Consider the following 18,060-nt stretch of genomic DNA (forward strand, 5'->3'; position numbering starts at 1 on the left):
GATGCCGTAAGAGATGAAGACGACATGATTCGTCTAATTGTGTCTTTCTTTTTCCTCAATAATTTCTTCAAATATTCATAACGCGTTTTCAGAAAAACATCACTAAAGCTCATGCAATACAGTAATGTCTGGAATAATGTTCCAAGTAAAATCCTAGATCCCACAACCCGACAATCACATCTAAAGTTTTTACTTTCACCTGCACATGTTTGTTCAATTTCAGTTAACTCCGCAACGATGAAAGAAAAAGAAATGCCGTCTATCCATACACCTATGAATCCATCGTGGGCAGCCGTGTATTAACGCATGGTAAAAGACATTCTCCACAAACTTGTTGACAATAGTTTGACTCAGAGCTGTAAGTCAACTATCCTTATGATGAAAAGCTATGATATGAACAAAGAAATTCTCCAGGATTTTTGATGAAATTTGATGGTCAAAATGTACAAGGGACAATTTATATCGTTTTTTGGTTATGTGTTCTGTCGCGTTACGATTTAATTCTTGTTCTAAGCGCTGTAAACACCCCATGTCAGCACTCTGATATAATCTGAACCCCACAATTAAACCACACAATTCTGGAATGTAGGCTACTCATCTCTGGAATGATGGGAAAATCTTAAAAACAAAAATCCACCGCAGCGGTATCAACGGAAAGCGGTACATAATAAATAGTCCCTGTGAGCGTCGGGTTCTTTACAAACATTGTCACAAATAACCAACTGGTGCTGCTCTCGACTTTCGGACAAGACCATGCATTCTTTTTTTTCCAGAAATCGACTACATTCATAAGGTGTGACGCGACCTAAAATGCACACATTTAAGATGACTTTAACCCGAATATTGTATTTCAGTGCCGAGTGATGTAAACGTTTTGTATACACTCTTTTCTGAGACACAATCGTCCTGATTACCGACAATTCCACAACTGAATAATGATGCATTTACTGCGAACTTATGTATCGCCATCAGATCAAAAGAATCATTCGACATCTCTAGATTATTATTTATATCTTGTCAATCAATAAATCAATCAAGATTAGTGTGAAAGGATTAAAATTGCATATTGTCACACTTTATGTTTTGCCTGTATTGTAGTTACCCATTTTCACAACTGCCAAATAGACGGAAAAGAGAAGAAAATTACCCTGAATTGAAGCTTAATTTCTTCGATATTAGTCGTCCATGTTACATAATGTTTTCTCTGATGACGTTCGGTAAATCATAACATTTTCCCCCATGACTAATTCTATACTATTTTGATGAACAGATTACTAGTCAACGAAACAGTGGTGAATTGTAATAAAAAACTCCAAACTTCTTTCTGATAAAAGAGAAACTACTGGGCAATTATTGTTGTGAGTGATTTAACAAAAAAATAAGAATAAGGAAAACATAGTGTATATAGAATTCAATGTTGACAATAAAGATAATAATAATAATAATAATAATAATAATAATATAATAATAATAATAATGATAATAATAATAATGATAATGATAATAATAATTATAATGGTAATAACAATATATGACATTGATGATAAGCATTGATTAAAATCAATTACTTTTGTCATGAAAAAATTAATGCAGTGTATAAATAACTACAATATCCCTCCATCAACCACTGACAGAAAGGAGTGATAATATAGCAAAGACTTAAATTTGCTAATTCCTCTTCTGTTTGAGATTTCCAAACTGAAAACTTTCGGCTCCATTTAAAGAGATCATTAATCATAATCTTCGTCTCCCCTTTGTCCAGTAAATTATTTACTGATATGTAATATTTCAAAAGATACAAACAGTGATTTCATAAGAGCAATGTCCCTACATAGATCTCCACCCTACGATCTCATAGTAACCGGTGTCTGTGATTCTGATTCTGCATTTTTTTAATCCATTCATAATTACACCACCTCACGTGTCTTACGCATTGCTTTTTGTCATTGTATCATGATAATTTTCCCCATTTTATTTGTATTATTTTTATTACAGCGAACATCGTTAGTGTGTAACCGATCTGAACTAGTATTCTCGTAATCAGCCTTTTTTTCAACAATTGGACGATTTAGGTGTGAGTTTCTTCAATGTGTCTCCCTCTACAAATTAAAATTGTCTTAACAAATAATTTGTAGAGGGAGACAAATTGAAGAAACTCATACATAAACCTTCACTCCTCTGAATAATATCTTGCTTTCATTTAACTGGACGATTGTCATAAAAACTTTCCAGTCTCGCCCCTCGTCCCACCAAGCCCCGTCCTACCCCCCCCCCCCCCCCATGCTGCCCCGGCACATTCTGCTTCACCCTTCGCTGGGGCGACAAGGCCTTGTATCTACAAAATGTCAAATGTTCAGGAGAGCCAAAAAACATGGCGGCCAAAGCACTATATCGAATGGGATAGCCTTTCCTTTGACATGCTGTGGTGGCTTCATTTTTGGAGTAAGACAGTTGGGATTTGGACAGGACATCACTTAACCCATTATTTGACTATTAATAAAAAAAAAGTCATTTTCACCAAAATTGCAGATACAAGGTCTTGTCACCCCAGCGACGTAATATACAAGGTCCACCCCGCCCCTTCCCGATCCGCCCCGCCCAACCCTTCTCGATCCGCCCCTCCCACCCCTTTCCCGATCTGCCCCGCCCACCTATATACCCAAGATCCGTCTATTCGGTGAGTTTGTGCCACTCTGCGATCTGCTTGCGTGGATTTTGCATGATATCCTTCCAGTGTTGCGACTCGGCTTCTCCCTCCTCGTCGCGACCGATCACCAGGCGGCCGATGATCTCGTTCTTCGTCACTCGGTCGTGATCAAGCACCTGAACGGACAAGAAACAAAGCGGAAAAGAGGTTGAGAGTTGAAAGCCTGCAAAAGAACACCTGCGATGCTTATTCTCTCCAATGAGGCATTTCTTACTGTGAGCTTGCGCGCTAGGGAAATCCCATGTTTGTTTTCCGATGCGCATCGATAACAGAAATAGTTCATTCGATTCAATGTAATTTTGTCGTCGGTTTCCGTATAATCGTCTTGAAGTGGTCAAAGTATTTGTGATCGCATGGAATACGACATTTTGTGTATGCAGAAACATTGTGCAACAAACACAGTGACACAGTAAACTTTTTGTTAATTGCGCAACTTGTTTCTGAAAATTGAATCAAAATCAGGCAATAAAGAACACTTAACCCGATCAACTCAACTATCATTTAATACCCTTCTAAAAAGTTTCTGTTTTAGAACTCTCTACCGAAACAACACTAATGTTTTATGTCCTGCGATGAAAATTTCCATTTTTAGTCACCTATAGTCACCTATCAACTATCATGGAAGAGCCGCATTATTGATTTGAGACATGTACATCATTCTCCTTATGAAGACGATAAATGGGCAATTTTTGTTAGAGAGCATTAAAAAATCCAACATGCACCTGGCACGTTTACCGGCACAATATTTTCCACTTTGTGTGCTCGTTTCCCCTCTTTTCAATACCTCATTCCCAGGCCACCATCATTACAAGTATAGGAATAGGATCTGAAGTCTGATGCATTTTTCCCTTCGTGAATTTTCCTTTTGTTTAATATTGATTAATCGTCGTTGGTTACAAATTTGCAAGTTCTGGTTGCATTTTGTTTTTGTTTGGTTTTTTTTTTTTGTCAGTAATATTATAGAATGATTTAAGTAATGTTTCAGAATGATTGTTGTCAGTAATGTTTTAGAACGATTTTGTCAAGCATATAGACTGCCCTTTTATATTGCTCTTTTGTCATTTGGTTATGCTTTTTTTTCACAACCGTGTAATCTAATTTCATTTGATTAAAAAGCAGAATAAATACGAACGAATGAACTAACAGACAAACAAACAAACAAAAGGACGAACGAACGAATCTAATTATCAATGATGTATTTTATACTGAAATGTTGAAAAAATGCAGAAACATAACCAAACCAAACCAAATTATGGTACACTATCACAGCCACACAGGCACTAAATTTGCACCAAAGACATGGACATGTAACATATACACGGTCTCGCTATGTCACACACGCAAACATTCTCAGTCGCATTGATTACTTCAATCGTCCAAGGATTCCATCAAAACCACACAACAGAAAAGTATCATCGCACAATTATTTGTCGCTGTTCCATGTGGAATACATATAGTGTTGTCACGCAAATGTAAAAGCGTAATTTTCTCTCCTTTATTCTTTATTTTTACCATCCAGGTCAAACTCCTCTTATGATGTCAATTTTTGTATTTTTCTCTCCCTCTCTTTCCTGTAACGATAGAGTATAAAATATCACGATTTCCCTCATGTTATGTTGCAGAGAGCAAAATAGTTCCTTGCATACTTGTAAGTAATCTTTTATTACTGAAAGTAAAGAAATCACCAAAAAAAAAGAAAAAAAAAGAATAAATTTCAAACCTGCTCTTCCAATCATAGCAACAATTGGACTTGCCTAAACAAATAAAAAAAAAATCCTGATGCATTCGAAAACAATTTCCCATGATATTTTAAAATCATCATGTTACCATGACCACACCTGCGAAACTGGCGGTCGAATGGTCCCTAGAATGTGCAAATTTGATATGTTACATTCATTTTGTACTGTTAAAGGTCCAGTTTACCTTTGGGAGCAGTGATTTTAAAAATATTCAAGATATCACATTTGATGCATATGTGTAGGTCTGTTGTATCACAAAACATCCTACCATATAAAATTTTCGCAATAAACACTAAAATATAAAGAGATATCAGTATTTTCTCAATAAACCATAACTGTAGACGGTTTAGTATGGAAGCATTCTTATTATAACTATTGTTCATATTTTGTGTATTTAACAATACTTAACATCGATTATACGGATTCAAATTTTTACACTGGTTGTTTCTATCCCTAACTCACATTTTAGAACTATTTTAAAGCATTAATGCTTGGTTTTTGTTTCATCTGCAAATGGTAAATTATGCCTTTAAGATGGAATGGAACCCAATTCTGTCGACGAGTTCGGTTTCATGTCTCCGGGCGAGGCTCGTATAATGCTTGAAAAAGAAATAGCACCGTTTCTAGTGATAGGAAAGTTTCAGATGGAACCTTATACTACGTTGTAAAAACAAAAACAAAAACACCAACAACAACAACAGAAAAAAGCACACAAAAAACAAGGCGAAAAGAATAGATGTGTGTGCTTGTGTGTGTGTGCGTGTACAGTATGTGTGTCATTCGTTGTTGTTTGTGCGTGCTTGTGTGGTATTGTAGGTGTTTCTATCATGTCTATGGTATCATCGGGTGATAATGCATGCAGTAAGATTGCCCTTTCCTGGCACCGAGGTAGTCATGTACATGTAATAGGAATGTGGAGGATCGATGGTTCACCTCGATCGGTTGCACCTGTTTTAATGCCGACATCAAAATGTCACACGGTGCGATGAATGCACGCTCTTCAAACAGATTTCGCGCTTAAGAAAGTGGCGTATAGTGAGTACTTATCTCACAGGACTTTGCGGGCGTCTTTCACTATGAAAGAAAAGAGTCGATCTATAACTGCTTCTTCTGAGCAATTTGGAAGTCTTTTCACCTGCTCTGCAGCATTTTTTGAATCCTCTGATAAAAACTAAGTGTGACCCAGTTGGCATTCATTAGATGTCGCTTTGTCGGTTGGCAGAGCATTCTAATTGCTGAGGAACATCTTCTCTTCTCAGCTTATGAAAGCCCCTGATTTCTTGGCAACGGACACAACACAAGCAGGCGCGCCGGAAGCAGTTTTGGATTGGGGGGGGGGGCAAACATTGGAGGGGGCTCAAGATTAGACCATGCATATGTTACACAATATACACATACACACACACGCACACACATCTATTATATATATATATATATATATATATATATATATATATATATATATATATATATATATATATATATGTAAAGTGGCGTACGGTGGGACGAAACATGGGTGGAACCATAAAGTAATTTTAGACGGTCTATATGCTTACAAGTGCGTGTGTGCGTGAGCAATAATGGGACTACAATACATTACGGAATGTGATACATTCAACAACACAGTCATTGAGGAACATTGTAAGTTTTCCTTAGGGTGGGATTTCACGGAGCACGCGAACGATTTGCGAAGGACGCGAATGACAAAATCCAACATTCGGAAAAGTTTTTCTCCGAATGTTTTCCGACAATGAAGCCGGAAACTATTCTTGCGCAATTTGTGCGAAGTTCCCACGACGTATGTGCGATTGTCGTGTGTATCATTGCTAAAGTACAGCATGTTACGTACACGAAGAACACGCGACGGAAATGCGAACAACGAAAAATTTTCAATAATCATGGGAGAAAATGTACCCAAGGAGAGGTGGAAGCAATAAAAAAAAAATCAACTCAAATCAGCTTTCTTGAGTTGATTTTTTTTTTCTTTTCTCTATTTCTCTTTTCGTTTTCTCTCATTTCTCTATCGTGTGTTTGCCTACATTTTTTTTTTCAAGTTCAAGTTCAAAGTTTATTTCATTTTTCACAAAAACATATGTTTCACTTCATTTAGTAACAGAAAATAAGGTAAGTAGAACATAGTGTAATAAAAAGAGTATAACAATTGAGGACGTAAAATAATCATACATTGTATTGCAAGAAAGAAACATAAGTGATCAAAGCGAAATACATGTATACCATTGTTTTAAATGCGGAAAATGGAGGGACCCACTAAAAAGGACGTATCTCCCCTAGGACGTATCTCCACTAGTAAAGCATTTGATCTTTTTTTTTTTTTTTTGCAGTTCCTCCAACACATAATCTCTATAGTTCAAATGAAATTTACATACTTAAGATTGATTTTAAGTATATTCTGCGATTTTTTTTTTTTGTATATCAAATATTCTTTCTCTTTGCTAGTCTATAATTTCTTTTGTTACTATAGTTGTTAATAATTGTTTGATGTTTAGATGTATGCTACGATTTCTATTTGCAGAAAACGTACAGGGCATACATCCCCCAAACGTGCGCTAAACGTTCGCGAGAATGTCTCAAAAGGTACGCGAACAGTTTGCGATTACGTCGTAAAATGATCGGAAAAACTTCGCAGATTTCGCATAACATACATAACAGACATTCTCAGAAGTTTCGGAGTCTGCTTGGGGTTTCACGAACATTTTGCGAACATCGCGCGTGTCTTGCGAAGGTCTTGCGCATATGACGAAGCTTTAAAGACACTTTCGAGAACAATTCACGAGCAAATCCCGACTAAGTGTGCGGAAAAGGTTCGCGAAAAATTTCAAACTTTTTTGAAATTCTCGCCGAAGTAAAAACGACATTCGCGAACAATTGACGACGCTTCCGAACCCTCACGTTTGTTTGGCGATCTTTTGCAGACTAAAATGCGAATGCTGGATTTTGCCATTCGCGTCATTCGCAAATCGTTCGCGTGCTCCGTGAAATCCCACCCTTACATGGATTATGGAATGACGGTGTGAAACGATCGACAAATTATATACTGTCAGCAACATAAGGTGAATGGCATAACAATAAAATGCGAGCGAGCGAAGCGAGCGAGCTTGAAAATTTTGATATTCTACAGTTCCAAAACTGGAGTCTATTGTAGCTATATATTTCGCTTTGGAAATAAATGGGGGCGCATCGGGCGCAACTGCTGGCAATTATTGACAGCAACATTAGGAGAATGGCATAACGATTCAATGCGAGCGAGCGAAGCGAGCAAGCTTGAAAATTTTGACATTCTACAGTCCCAAAACTGGGGTTTGTAGCTATATCTTTCACTTTGGAAATTAATGGGGCGGCGCATCGGGCGCAACTGCTGGCAATTACTGGCAGCAACATTAGGAGAATGGCATGACGATTCAATGCGAGCGAGCAAAGCGAGCGAGCTTGAGAATTTTGACATTTTACAGTTCAAAAACTCCCGTTTGTAGTTATATCTTTCGCTTTGGAAATTAAGGGGGGCATCGGGCGCAACTGCTGGCAATTACTGGCAGCAACATTAGGAGAATGGCATAACGATTCAATGCGAGCGAGCTTGAAAATTTTGACATGTTACAGTCCCAAAACTCCTGTTTGTAACTATACCTTTCGCTTTGGAAATTAAGGGGGGGGGGGCATCGGGCGCAACTGCTGGCAATTACTGGCAGCAACATTAAGAGAGTGGCATAACGATTCAATGCGAGCGAGCTTGAAAATTTTGACATTTTACAGTCCCCAAACTCCCGTTTGTAGCTATATTTATCTTTCGCTTTGGAAATTAAGGGAAGGGGGCATCGGGCGCAACTACTGGCAATTACTGTCAGCAACATTAGGAGAATGGCATAACGATTCAATGCGAGCGAGCGAAGCGAGCGAGCTTGAAAATTTTGACATTGTTACAGTCCCAAAACTCCCGTTTGTAGCTATATTTATCTTTCGCTTTGGAAATTAAGGGAAGGGGGCATCGGGCGCAACTACTGGCAATTACTGGCAGCAACATTAGGATAATGGCATAACGATTCAATGCGAGCGAGCGAAGCGAGCGACCTTGAAAATGTTGACATTCTAGAGTCCAACAACTGCCGTCGTAGCTATGTTTTTCGCTTTAGAAATTAAAGGGACATTCCAGACGATTTTCATAATTTCACACCATGTATAAATCGACAACTCCATGTATAGATTTGTGGAATTTATTGTGGTTCTTGACCAGAGAAACAATACTTTGAAAAACCTTAAACAAATTACACTGAACAAGGATGATGACATAGGAGGTTCACATATTTCAAAAATGTAGCAGTGTAATTCCATTACAATACTGCTTGCTTGCGAGTTCACCTGTGTACAATCAATGCATGCCTTCTTCTTTTGTTCTGTTTCCTTGAGCCCCAACTTAGCATTCTTATGGTGACTCTGCCATGTCATCGTCCTTGTTCATTGCAATTTGTTCTAAATTTTGAAAATATTCTTATTCTTCATCCCAATTATCACAAATTCCGAAACTCTGTCCTCAGTATAACTAATTTATAGTTGTTCAAATGTAGAAATCTGAAAATCATCCGGAGGAGGCGCACCGGAGGAGGCGCACCGGGCTCAACTGCTGGATGCGAGCGAGCGAAGCGAGCGAGCTTGAAAATTTTGACATTTTACAGTCCAAAAGCTGCCGTTTGTAGCCATATTTTTTTCATTTTATCCATATATATACATATTTATTTTATTTTATTTGTTTATTCATTTATTTTTATTATTATTATTATTTTATTATTATTTTTTTTTTTTTGGGGGGGGCTTTTTTTTTTGGGGGGGGGGGGGGGCAAAAATGCGTTTTGCCCCCCCCCCCCCCCACTTCCGGCGCCTATGAACACAAGTCACACACACACACACATACACACATCATGCCTTCACCTTCACAAAGACGTTCACTCACTTACGATTGCCTGTAGGCTATTGATTGAATTAAACACACACACACACACACACACACACAAACATCTAACACAAAACAAAACAAAACAATACAAAACAAAACAATACAAAACAAAACTGTAATGAATGATCCTTTACGAAAACGAGTACGGAGCCTAACTGCACCCAGTGGCATCGTAAAATGTCAAACATTACTCTTCTACAACCACAGAATGGAGCAGCATATTAGATCAAATAATTTTGCGTGGGTTTACACGAACAACTCATGGATCAATTGAAAGTAACTATTTATAACAGGGGTTTGCGGTATATAAGTCCAGACAGAGACACCAACGTATTTTCGCGAATTTCGGTCTAGCGAATTAGCGATTTTGGAGGGTCGGTCAACGGGGGTTCATGTACTGAGGGAGTAATTGTCAATGTCTAGAATACAACATCTTGCACAGTACTTCATGCAAATACACTCAGCAAAAAAAAAAAAAGAAGAAAGCAAACACTTTTTCAAATTTATATTTCTCATATAATACTTGGCTAAAAGTTGATGTATTGTATACCATTTGAAAGGTAATTTAATTGGCTATCAACATGGTAGATCAATAAAAAGGTTAACTTAACGCATGAGTGAACACCTTTGTTTTTCTCTTCCAAGGCACAAAAGTAAAAATTGCAAAAATGAACAAGTTGTCATTCATGCGTATGTGCTCTTTCATGTAACGATAAAAACAAAAGACAAATTTAACACAATTAAAACATGAATTAAGTTGCAAAAATAAACCTATGATCTCTAAAATATCTTTGAAGCCCAAAAAAAAAACCCAATAAAAGCTAAAAATAATGGAGGAAAATGAAGAATCTTCTGTCAAATCTAAATTCAAATGAAATGAGAGAAGCAATATTAACAAAAATGGTAGGGATTTGAATTTATTTCTCAAATTAGGAAAATTATAAGTGATATTTGGTTCTTGAATTTATCTCATGAATTCTTAAATTTCTAAATCAAAAAAAATCAAATGAAGATATTCTGCTCATTTGATCATCTTTGTGCCCCAACTCCCTATGTCATTTGAAGTTTAAGCTGACAGAAATTCTTATTTTCCCTCTTTAGTTTCCCACTTTGATCTTTTTTGAGGTTATAAAGAGATAAAGAGAATGGAAACTTATTTTTGCTATTTCATTCATGTCTCTCATTGTGTTAAACTGGTCATTTGTAATCATTGTTATCTTGAAGGGCATTTGTAAAATGAAAGACAACATTTTTTACTTTTGTACCTTAGTAGACAAAAACGAATGTGTTCACTCATGCGTAAAATTTCCTCTTATATTGACCTACTAGATTGATAGCCAATTAAATTATCTTTAATATGGTATATAATACATTGATTTTCATCAAAATCTTCTATGAAAAATATGAAGTTGAAAAAGTGTTTACTTTCTTCTTTTTTTTTTGCTGAGTGTAGAATAAGATAAAGCACTTTGATGTGGTAAATTGTCAAATGCAACTAAAACTTTTTTTTTCATGTAGAATGAACGAAATCACCACTTTTTTTTATTGTGAGGCAGTTGTAGTACAAGCTAACTTTTAAGCCTAAGTCAGATAAGGCATGAAAATTGATTTTTTTTTTTCAGTTTTCATTCATTGATTTTTATGAAGGCTCGATCATTAGATATGAAATATGTATTAAGAATTTATAGATTAAACAAGACAGGGTCTATTTATATACATATTATCATAATTACCAAACATGTCTGCATTGCATGATGGCATTTCATCGTTCAAGTAATGTATAGTTTCTTAAAATTACTGACGTCTTTGCTTACCTCCTACCGCCTTATTCACTAAGTGATAACATGGTTGCAGAGAGAGCAATCGTCAGCTAACACGTGCGCGAGAATCACGTTGTAACCTCTGTAGCTCCCATTGTGTGTTTATACTCGCATGTTACCCATTTTATTCAGATTTGGTGCACGCTTCATTTCCAAAAGGTTATCCGTGTCTATACCTAGAAAATCTTCCACGAGTTGCCTTCAAGTAGCTTAAAGTGGATTTGAGACATTGCATGTTGGCAAAACAAATTTCAGTTCCATGATAGGGCAAGTGCAAAAGGCTGCGCTATTCGCTCATTACTGGACGCTGACGCGAAAAACCTCCGTGAATATGAACGAGTTATTGATAGTTTGCTAATGCGTTCAAAGACAGAAATGCGTCTGAGATAATCTGGTTGCCATGGTACCTGGAATTCGATCTTGAGATGTTCCAGTCCCTCCATTGGCACGTCGAAGAGGAAGGACTCGTTGAACACCGGGTTCAGTGTGCGCTTCTTCAGACGCGTTTTCTTCTTAGCCAGACGCTGATTGCGGTACATGACGTAAATCTTCACGTATGGGTCTAGGGAAAAGAGGGCATGAAGAAGATATTAATCATAGAGTCTGCACTATCTGCGATGGTAATACATGACCTAAATTATCGTAGGAAAATCATCGAAGGAAAGGAACTTTTATGGAACATTTGACATGTATTCTATACTCGAGTGACACTGACTGTGGAACATGACGTAAATAACAATCTGTGTTTCTACTGGGGAGAAAGAGAGAAAATAGCATTTTACATTTTTTTTTTCATAGAATAAATTTTGTCCAATCAGTTGGAAAATCCATCCTTTCTGTTGGATAATATCTACTAATTACAGTAAATTGGTGGTGATTTCATGGAATACACACAAATTCATAAAAAAAAAAGCTCTCTTGAAAGGTAAAATTTCATGTCAGATTACATGTAAGATAATACTGTAGTTTGAAGAAAATGATACACTTCATTATAACTAAGATTTGGCTCTATTCCCCAACTGTAAAAGGAAATATTAAATCTCTTTCAAGGCACATTCTATAGCAGAGTGGATTACCCATTACAATGTGTATTATTTCACTCGTACATGTCTTATTATATATCATTCCAGGTCATTTTTTTTTTTCGAGAGAATCCATTAAAAAGTATAGATTTCTGCCTTTAGAGAGAAGAAGAAGGCATATTTCCTTCATAGACAACATTTTGAGGAAATAATCTCCTGTTGTATTCCCCAATTGCTTTCTTCTATACGTTTTATTATGCTGTCATGTTTTTATTGAATTTTTGTGTAGGAACGCAAGAATGGAAAGCATTATTTCATTATCATTATTTTTTTTTTTTGGCAATCCGCAATTTATTTTCAGTCACTAATGTTGCGGTACAGTGTGGATTTGGAAACGAGAAAGCAAACGAACATAAGAGATCTCGGTGCTTGCATTAGTCCCCAGGGGTGTAATGGGATTCCGCTGTTTTTTGTTTTGTCTTTCGTGCATTTTGCCTTCTAGCGCCTACGCCACCCACTTACTCCTGCATTCCGGGGAAAACGAGAGATCTCGTGAATATATATCTCTCTCTTGAATATATTACTCTGGATACCTGCAGATCATTAAGCAGAACACAAGCGCTTTTAAACTATTTGCAATTCTATGAGACTGTTCCGGTGGACAGGGATTCGAAAAGCCTGTCAATGCATCTTGGTTAATGCTTACAATAAATCTACCCAGATATGCGCTTGTAATTTTCTCCGTTGTTACCCGTTGCCTCATAGTCCTATGTGATTTGTAACACTGTTAGAATATTTGCAGCTGGTTCGCTAGCTCTCGCATGTCCGTCATTCTATCAATCAAATATTGCGTACAGAAAAACGTAAATCTATGATACATTAAAAAAAAAATGTATATGTATGAACTGCAACGCATGCCAAAGAAGTACAAAGTATACGTAATAAACGGACAGAGTTACTACTAGTACGTTATACGTCACTAATTGTAATCTGCGAATGTATAATGCCGCAATGTTACCACTTGCCTGTTCGCAAATCTTGATTCCGTATAGTGAGTAAGAACTTCACGAAATTGATTGCTCCGAATTTCAAAGGCAAGGAAAAGATTATGAAATCGGTCAAGATGTAGTATATCACAACAGGCTAACTGTGTACAGCTTAATTGTGTACAACTTAAAGGGGCCCTGAAATCCAAATGCATGTTGATTTGTGTTGATTTATGATGCCCTCAACATCACTTTTGCGGTAAAACAAATATCTAGAAACATTCCATATATTTTTAACGATTTTTTTCTTCTATTTTTCTTCAGATTACTTGGGAATGCCCACAAAAAAATCCTTCCAAACCAATCAATATTAATATTCTTAAGATGACATCATCTGTCAATCATTGCTAAAGTACTGAAATGTTTAACAAAAGACATTGGAATGCACCGTCCTCTCGACTCAGCGTAATTTGCATGTTTCTGTCATATTAATGTGACTAACAAAGACAGTTAGTAAATTGGCTTTGAGATTTTGCTTAAAGGAAATTTTTCTTCAGATTACTTGGGAACGCCCACAAATCACGCCCAATCAATATTAATATTCTTGAGATGACCTCATCTGTCAATCATTGCTAAAGTACTGAAATGTTTAACAAAAGACATTGGAATGCACCGTCCTCTCGACTCAGCATAACTTGCATGTTTCTGTCATATTAATGTGACTAACAAAGACATGCAAAGGAACATGCAAGTTATGCTGAGTCGAGGGGAAGGTGCATTCCAATGTCTTTTGTTAAACATTTCAGTACGTTAGCAATGATTGACATATGAGGTCATCTCAAGAATATTAATATTGATTGGGCGTGATTTGTGGGCGTTCCCAAGTAATCTGAAGAAAAATTTCCTTTAAGCAAAATCTCAAAGCCAATTTACTAAAATCCTACGTTTAATCATTTTGCCGTAATCATTTGAAAAATTTCTGCATACTCAAATGATGCCTCGCTCGGATGAGTTCATTAGTTTGATCAAGTTGCTACTTTTCTAAGCATTGATACCATAAGTTTAATCATAAACATCAAACAATACTTTGTACATTCCGTAAACTTTATAATTTTCTTGATATCTTGTATTTTGCATGTTACGTCACTTTTGACATTGATATACTGTACTAAAAGCCTATATTATATTTTTGGAACCCACATCCTACAAGCTTTGCTTTTTAGTGGGTTCCTCATATTACTTATACATTTGTGCAATTTTGGTTCAAACTGTCCATTGTGTTAAAAAACATTTCTTTTTCAAAATCAAATGGAATATAAAACTTGTACGAAATGTGGAATATGGAAAATGAATAAAAAAAAAACAGAAGAAAAAAATCGTTGAAAATATATGGAATGTTTCTAGATATTCGTTCCACTGCAAAAGTGATGTTGAGGGTATCATAAATCAACACAAATCAACATGCATTTGGATTTCAGGGCCCCTTTAATTGTGATTTACAAAGGTCAACTGTGTACAGGTTAACTGTGTACAGTTTAACCGTGTACAATCTAACTGTAGACAAGTATCCTATTGGCAGGTTAACTTTGTACAGGTAATGCTGTACGGCTTAGCAGTGGACAGGTAAACTGTATACAGACTAACTGTGGCTATGAATATCCTGTTGCATAGTTGAGAGGTTAACTGTGTTCAGATTTGTTGTGAACAAATAAACTGTATACATCAGGCTTACTGTGGACAAGTATCCTTAGACAGGTTAATTGTGTACGGGATATCTGTACACAGATAAACTGTATACAGGCTAACTGTGGACAAGTATCCGGTTGATAGATTAACTGTGCACAGGACAACTTTGTACAGCATATGAGTACAGGTTAGCTGTGGGCAGATAAACTGTGTACTGGACAAGTATCTTGTTCACAGGTTAAGTGTGTACAGTGTAACTGTGTGTATATGTTAAAAAAAAAAAAGGTACTTGTCTTACCGGCAAGACCGGTAACATCCATCTTGGGTAGGTTTTTTGCCTTGAGCACCACCACGGTTAGACGGTTTGCGGCTGGCTGGTAGCACAGGGAGGTTAGAAGCTCGCCACGCCCCTGAGATTTGGGGATCTAGGGGGAAAGATAACAGAGATATATACACGGTGCATAATTAGACAGATATAACCATTACGCGTACTCAACGTACTTTTATATGATAATTATATATATACAACGTGTATATATATACATTCATTATCCTCTTTTCTCTTTCTCTCAGAAACACACTCACACACACACACACACACACACACACGCACACACACACATACTATACTACACACATACTATACTATGTGTTTGATCACGTAAACTATATTATGTATCCATTCACTCTATTAAACCATATGTAGAGAACGCTTTTTATGGAATATCAGAAGGTGATCATGAATAGCAACAATTCACCATCTTATTTTTATCTGCCTGCATTCAAATCGACACGTGGACCAAGGAAGTTTGCATTAATTAACGGTATAAGTTTCCCAAAATATACATGTAATTGAGAAATTGCAGCAATATCAGTAGCAGACATCAGTGAAAGTTTGAGGAAAATCGGACAATCCGTTCAAAAAGATATGAATTCTTTTTAAAGCTTTTATAGCTACAGCCATCGCTGGATGAGAAGACTTCTACAGTTTGAGACGTGACAGAACGATATAAAGAAGATTCAAAAGGATGAAAAGTATACATACATTTATTACGTTACTGACATGTTAAAGATAATTGTATTCCCCTTGCTTTCTAAAAGAAGTAAGTTCACTGTTCTTTCATTATGCTAGAAAAATGAAATTATGCCGAATTCTCTTTGTATTGGTATTTTCTTTATATTGTTGATCTGTAGTGACGTCATGAACTGTAGTGGTCCCTCGTCCAGCGATGGCGGCAAAATCTTTAAAAATCATAATTTTTGAACGTATTGTTCGATTTTCTTCTAACTTTCACTGATGAGTTAGACTACTAATATTGCTGCATTCACTCAATCCACACGTATATATGTGGAAACTTCCCCTTTAAGCATAACCATGAGGCATGAGATGTCATAGGTCTCTGCTCCATGATTGTGTAGAACTTCTACGAAGCCAAATGCAGACAGAAATTACGAATTGAGAATGCATCGTGTGTTGTTTGGATCTAGGTTGTGTACGTGTGTGAGGAAAGGTTGTTGAATGTTTTGGCATTCCAACATTCAAATAAAGAGCACCTATGAGAAGACTTCATGGAGAAAGCAGAGGAGAGAGAGAGAGAGGAGACAATGTTCAGATTATGAATACATACATGGGATAAATGGAGAGAAAGAAAGATGGGAAAGATAGATGGTGAGGGAGAGAGAGAAAGGAGAATCCTGAATGATATTTCCACCGTCACGTCTGTCGTAAACATTGTTTGTCACAAGCCAGGGCTCTATCCCATTATGTTTCGTCTAGTATTGTTATTATTCCTTAAAATGACCTTTATCAAAGCAATCATATTCTTTTGAGATCATCGGCAATGCGAACCCAATGAACCAAGAGTCATTGCACAATATGAACTCATGAAATAACAACAACAGGTTATACACCCTCCCCAACAAGGGAAATCCACCTGCTGACATTTCAAAGGTTTCATCGTCTAATGTGACTACTTGAATGTTAATTTGCTTTCACGTCACTTCTGCTGCTCTGTGTATGGAATATCACCTACTCAACCCGGATGATGCGAGCCTGACGCTGATGCGTGTGGAGGCCAAATCGTGAGCGACCCTGTTTTTGCATCCAGCCTGTCGATTAGCAAGAGCTGAAGTGGAGAGGGGGGGGGGGTGAGTATTTAGGATGTAAGACAGGAGCCAGCAATGACGTAGTCCCCTATTTCTACCGGCCATCGGAGGAGCAAATTGGCTTGTAAGTAGACGTGATAAGAATGGATGAGACCATATAAACAACGGCGGGTCGGGCATTACTCGAGTAGGCGCTTATATATCCTCCACCCTCCCCATCCTCCCTCATCCCCCTCCCCGTTTCCCTCTCGCTCTCTCACCCATATCCCTTCGCTTCTCCCCTCTTTTGTCCATGCATATCATTCTGCATTCGTGTGCATTCAGCTTCCACAAAAAATGAGATATCAGACAAACTTTGACGTCAAACAGCAAAGCGCGCGGCCTGGGTCGTCGAAATTTGATTTCTTTGTCAGTTATTTATTCACTTTGCCCACCCCCGTCGCATGAGAGAAAGTAAGTACAGCAGAGGCAGATATTGAAACGGAATGGGTCGTTCACCACGTCCACCGCCTTCCCTATATAGCTCTTCTGTGGTTTTTAGCCCAGCGACAGGAGGCGAGCTGGTGGTTTAGCCCCAACAAGTGTTGGCGCCATGAGGCATTTCCATCTTATTTCTACTCCCTTCCACCAAAAGAACTTTGATTCGGTCTTAAGTGAAATCCGGTTTAAAATAAGATGAGAGATAGATAGATATATAGATAGATAGATAGATAGACAGATAGATAGATAGATCGAAAGATAAATATAAAGATAGATCGAGAAAGAAAGAAGAGGAGTGACAAACAGAGGAAAATAAAGCCACAATTTTAGTTCTAACTTTTGAAAATTGAGTAATCATTGAGTCCGCTGTGTTGATTTCTTTCGTCACCGTTATATTTTATCCATCAGAGTTATGTTCATTGCGTCTTGAAGCGTTTGCACGAAGTGTTTTTTCCTCTCCCGCTTTTTCTAAAAGTTGGTAAGTTAAATCCAAACCTAAACAGTGTGTTGAAATTCCGTAACATATAGTACACTTATTCAAATACTGC

At 37.2% G+C, this 18,060-nt stretch overlaps 1 protein-coding gene across 1 annotated transcript in view; it reads right to left on the reverse strand.

Annotated features, from left to right (window-relative positions):
* Positions 1-2,670: 2,670 nt before the first annotated feature.
* The window catches only part of LOC140231007 (synaptotagmin-4-like), a 71,648-nt gene continuing 56,258 nt past the window's right edge, over positions 2,671-18,060 (reverse strand). The window contains exons 6-8 of the mRNA XM_072311157.1: positions 15,225-15,351; positions 11,640-11,794; positions 2,671-2,823 (exon numbers count right to left, since the gene is read on the reverse strand). Of these exons, the coding sequence (XP_072167258.1) occupies positions 2,671-2,823; positions 11,640-11,794; positions 15,225-15,351 (435 nt within the window). The remainder of the gene's footprint in view (positions 2,824-11,639; positions 11,795-15,224; positions 15,352-18,060) is intronic.

The sequence above is a fragment of the Diadema setosum genome, chromosome 7 (genome assembly GCF_964275005.1).
Source record: "Diadema setosum chromosome 7, eeDiaSeto1, whole genome shotgun sequence".
Taxonomy (NCBI): Eukaryota; Metazoa; Echinodermata; class Echinoidea; order Diadematoida; family Diadematidae; genus Diadema; species Diadema setosum.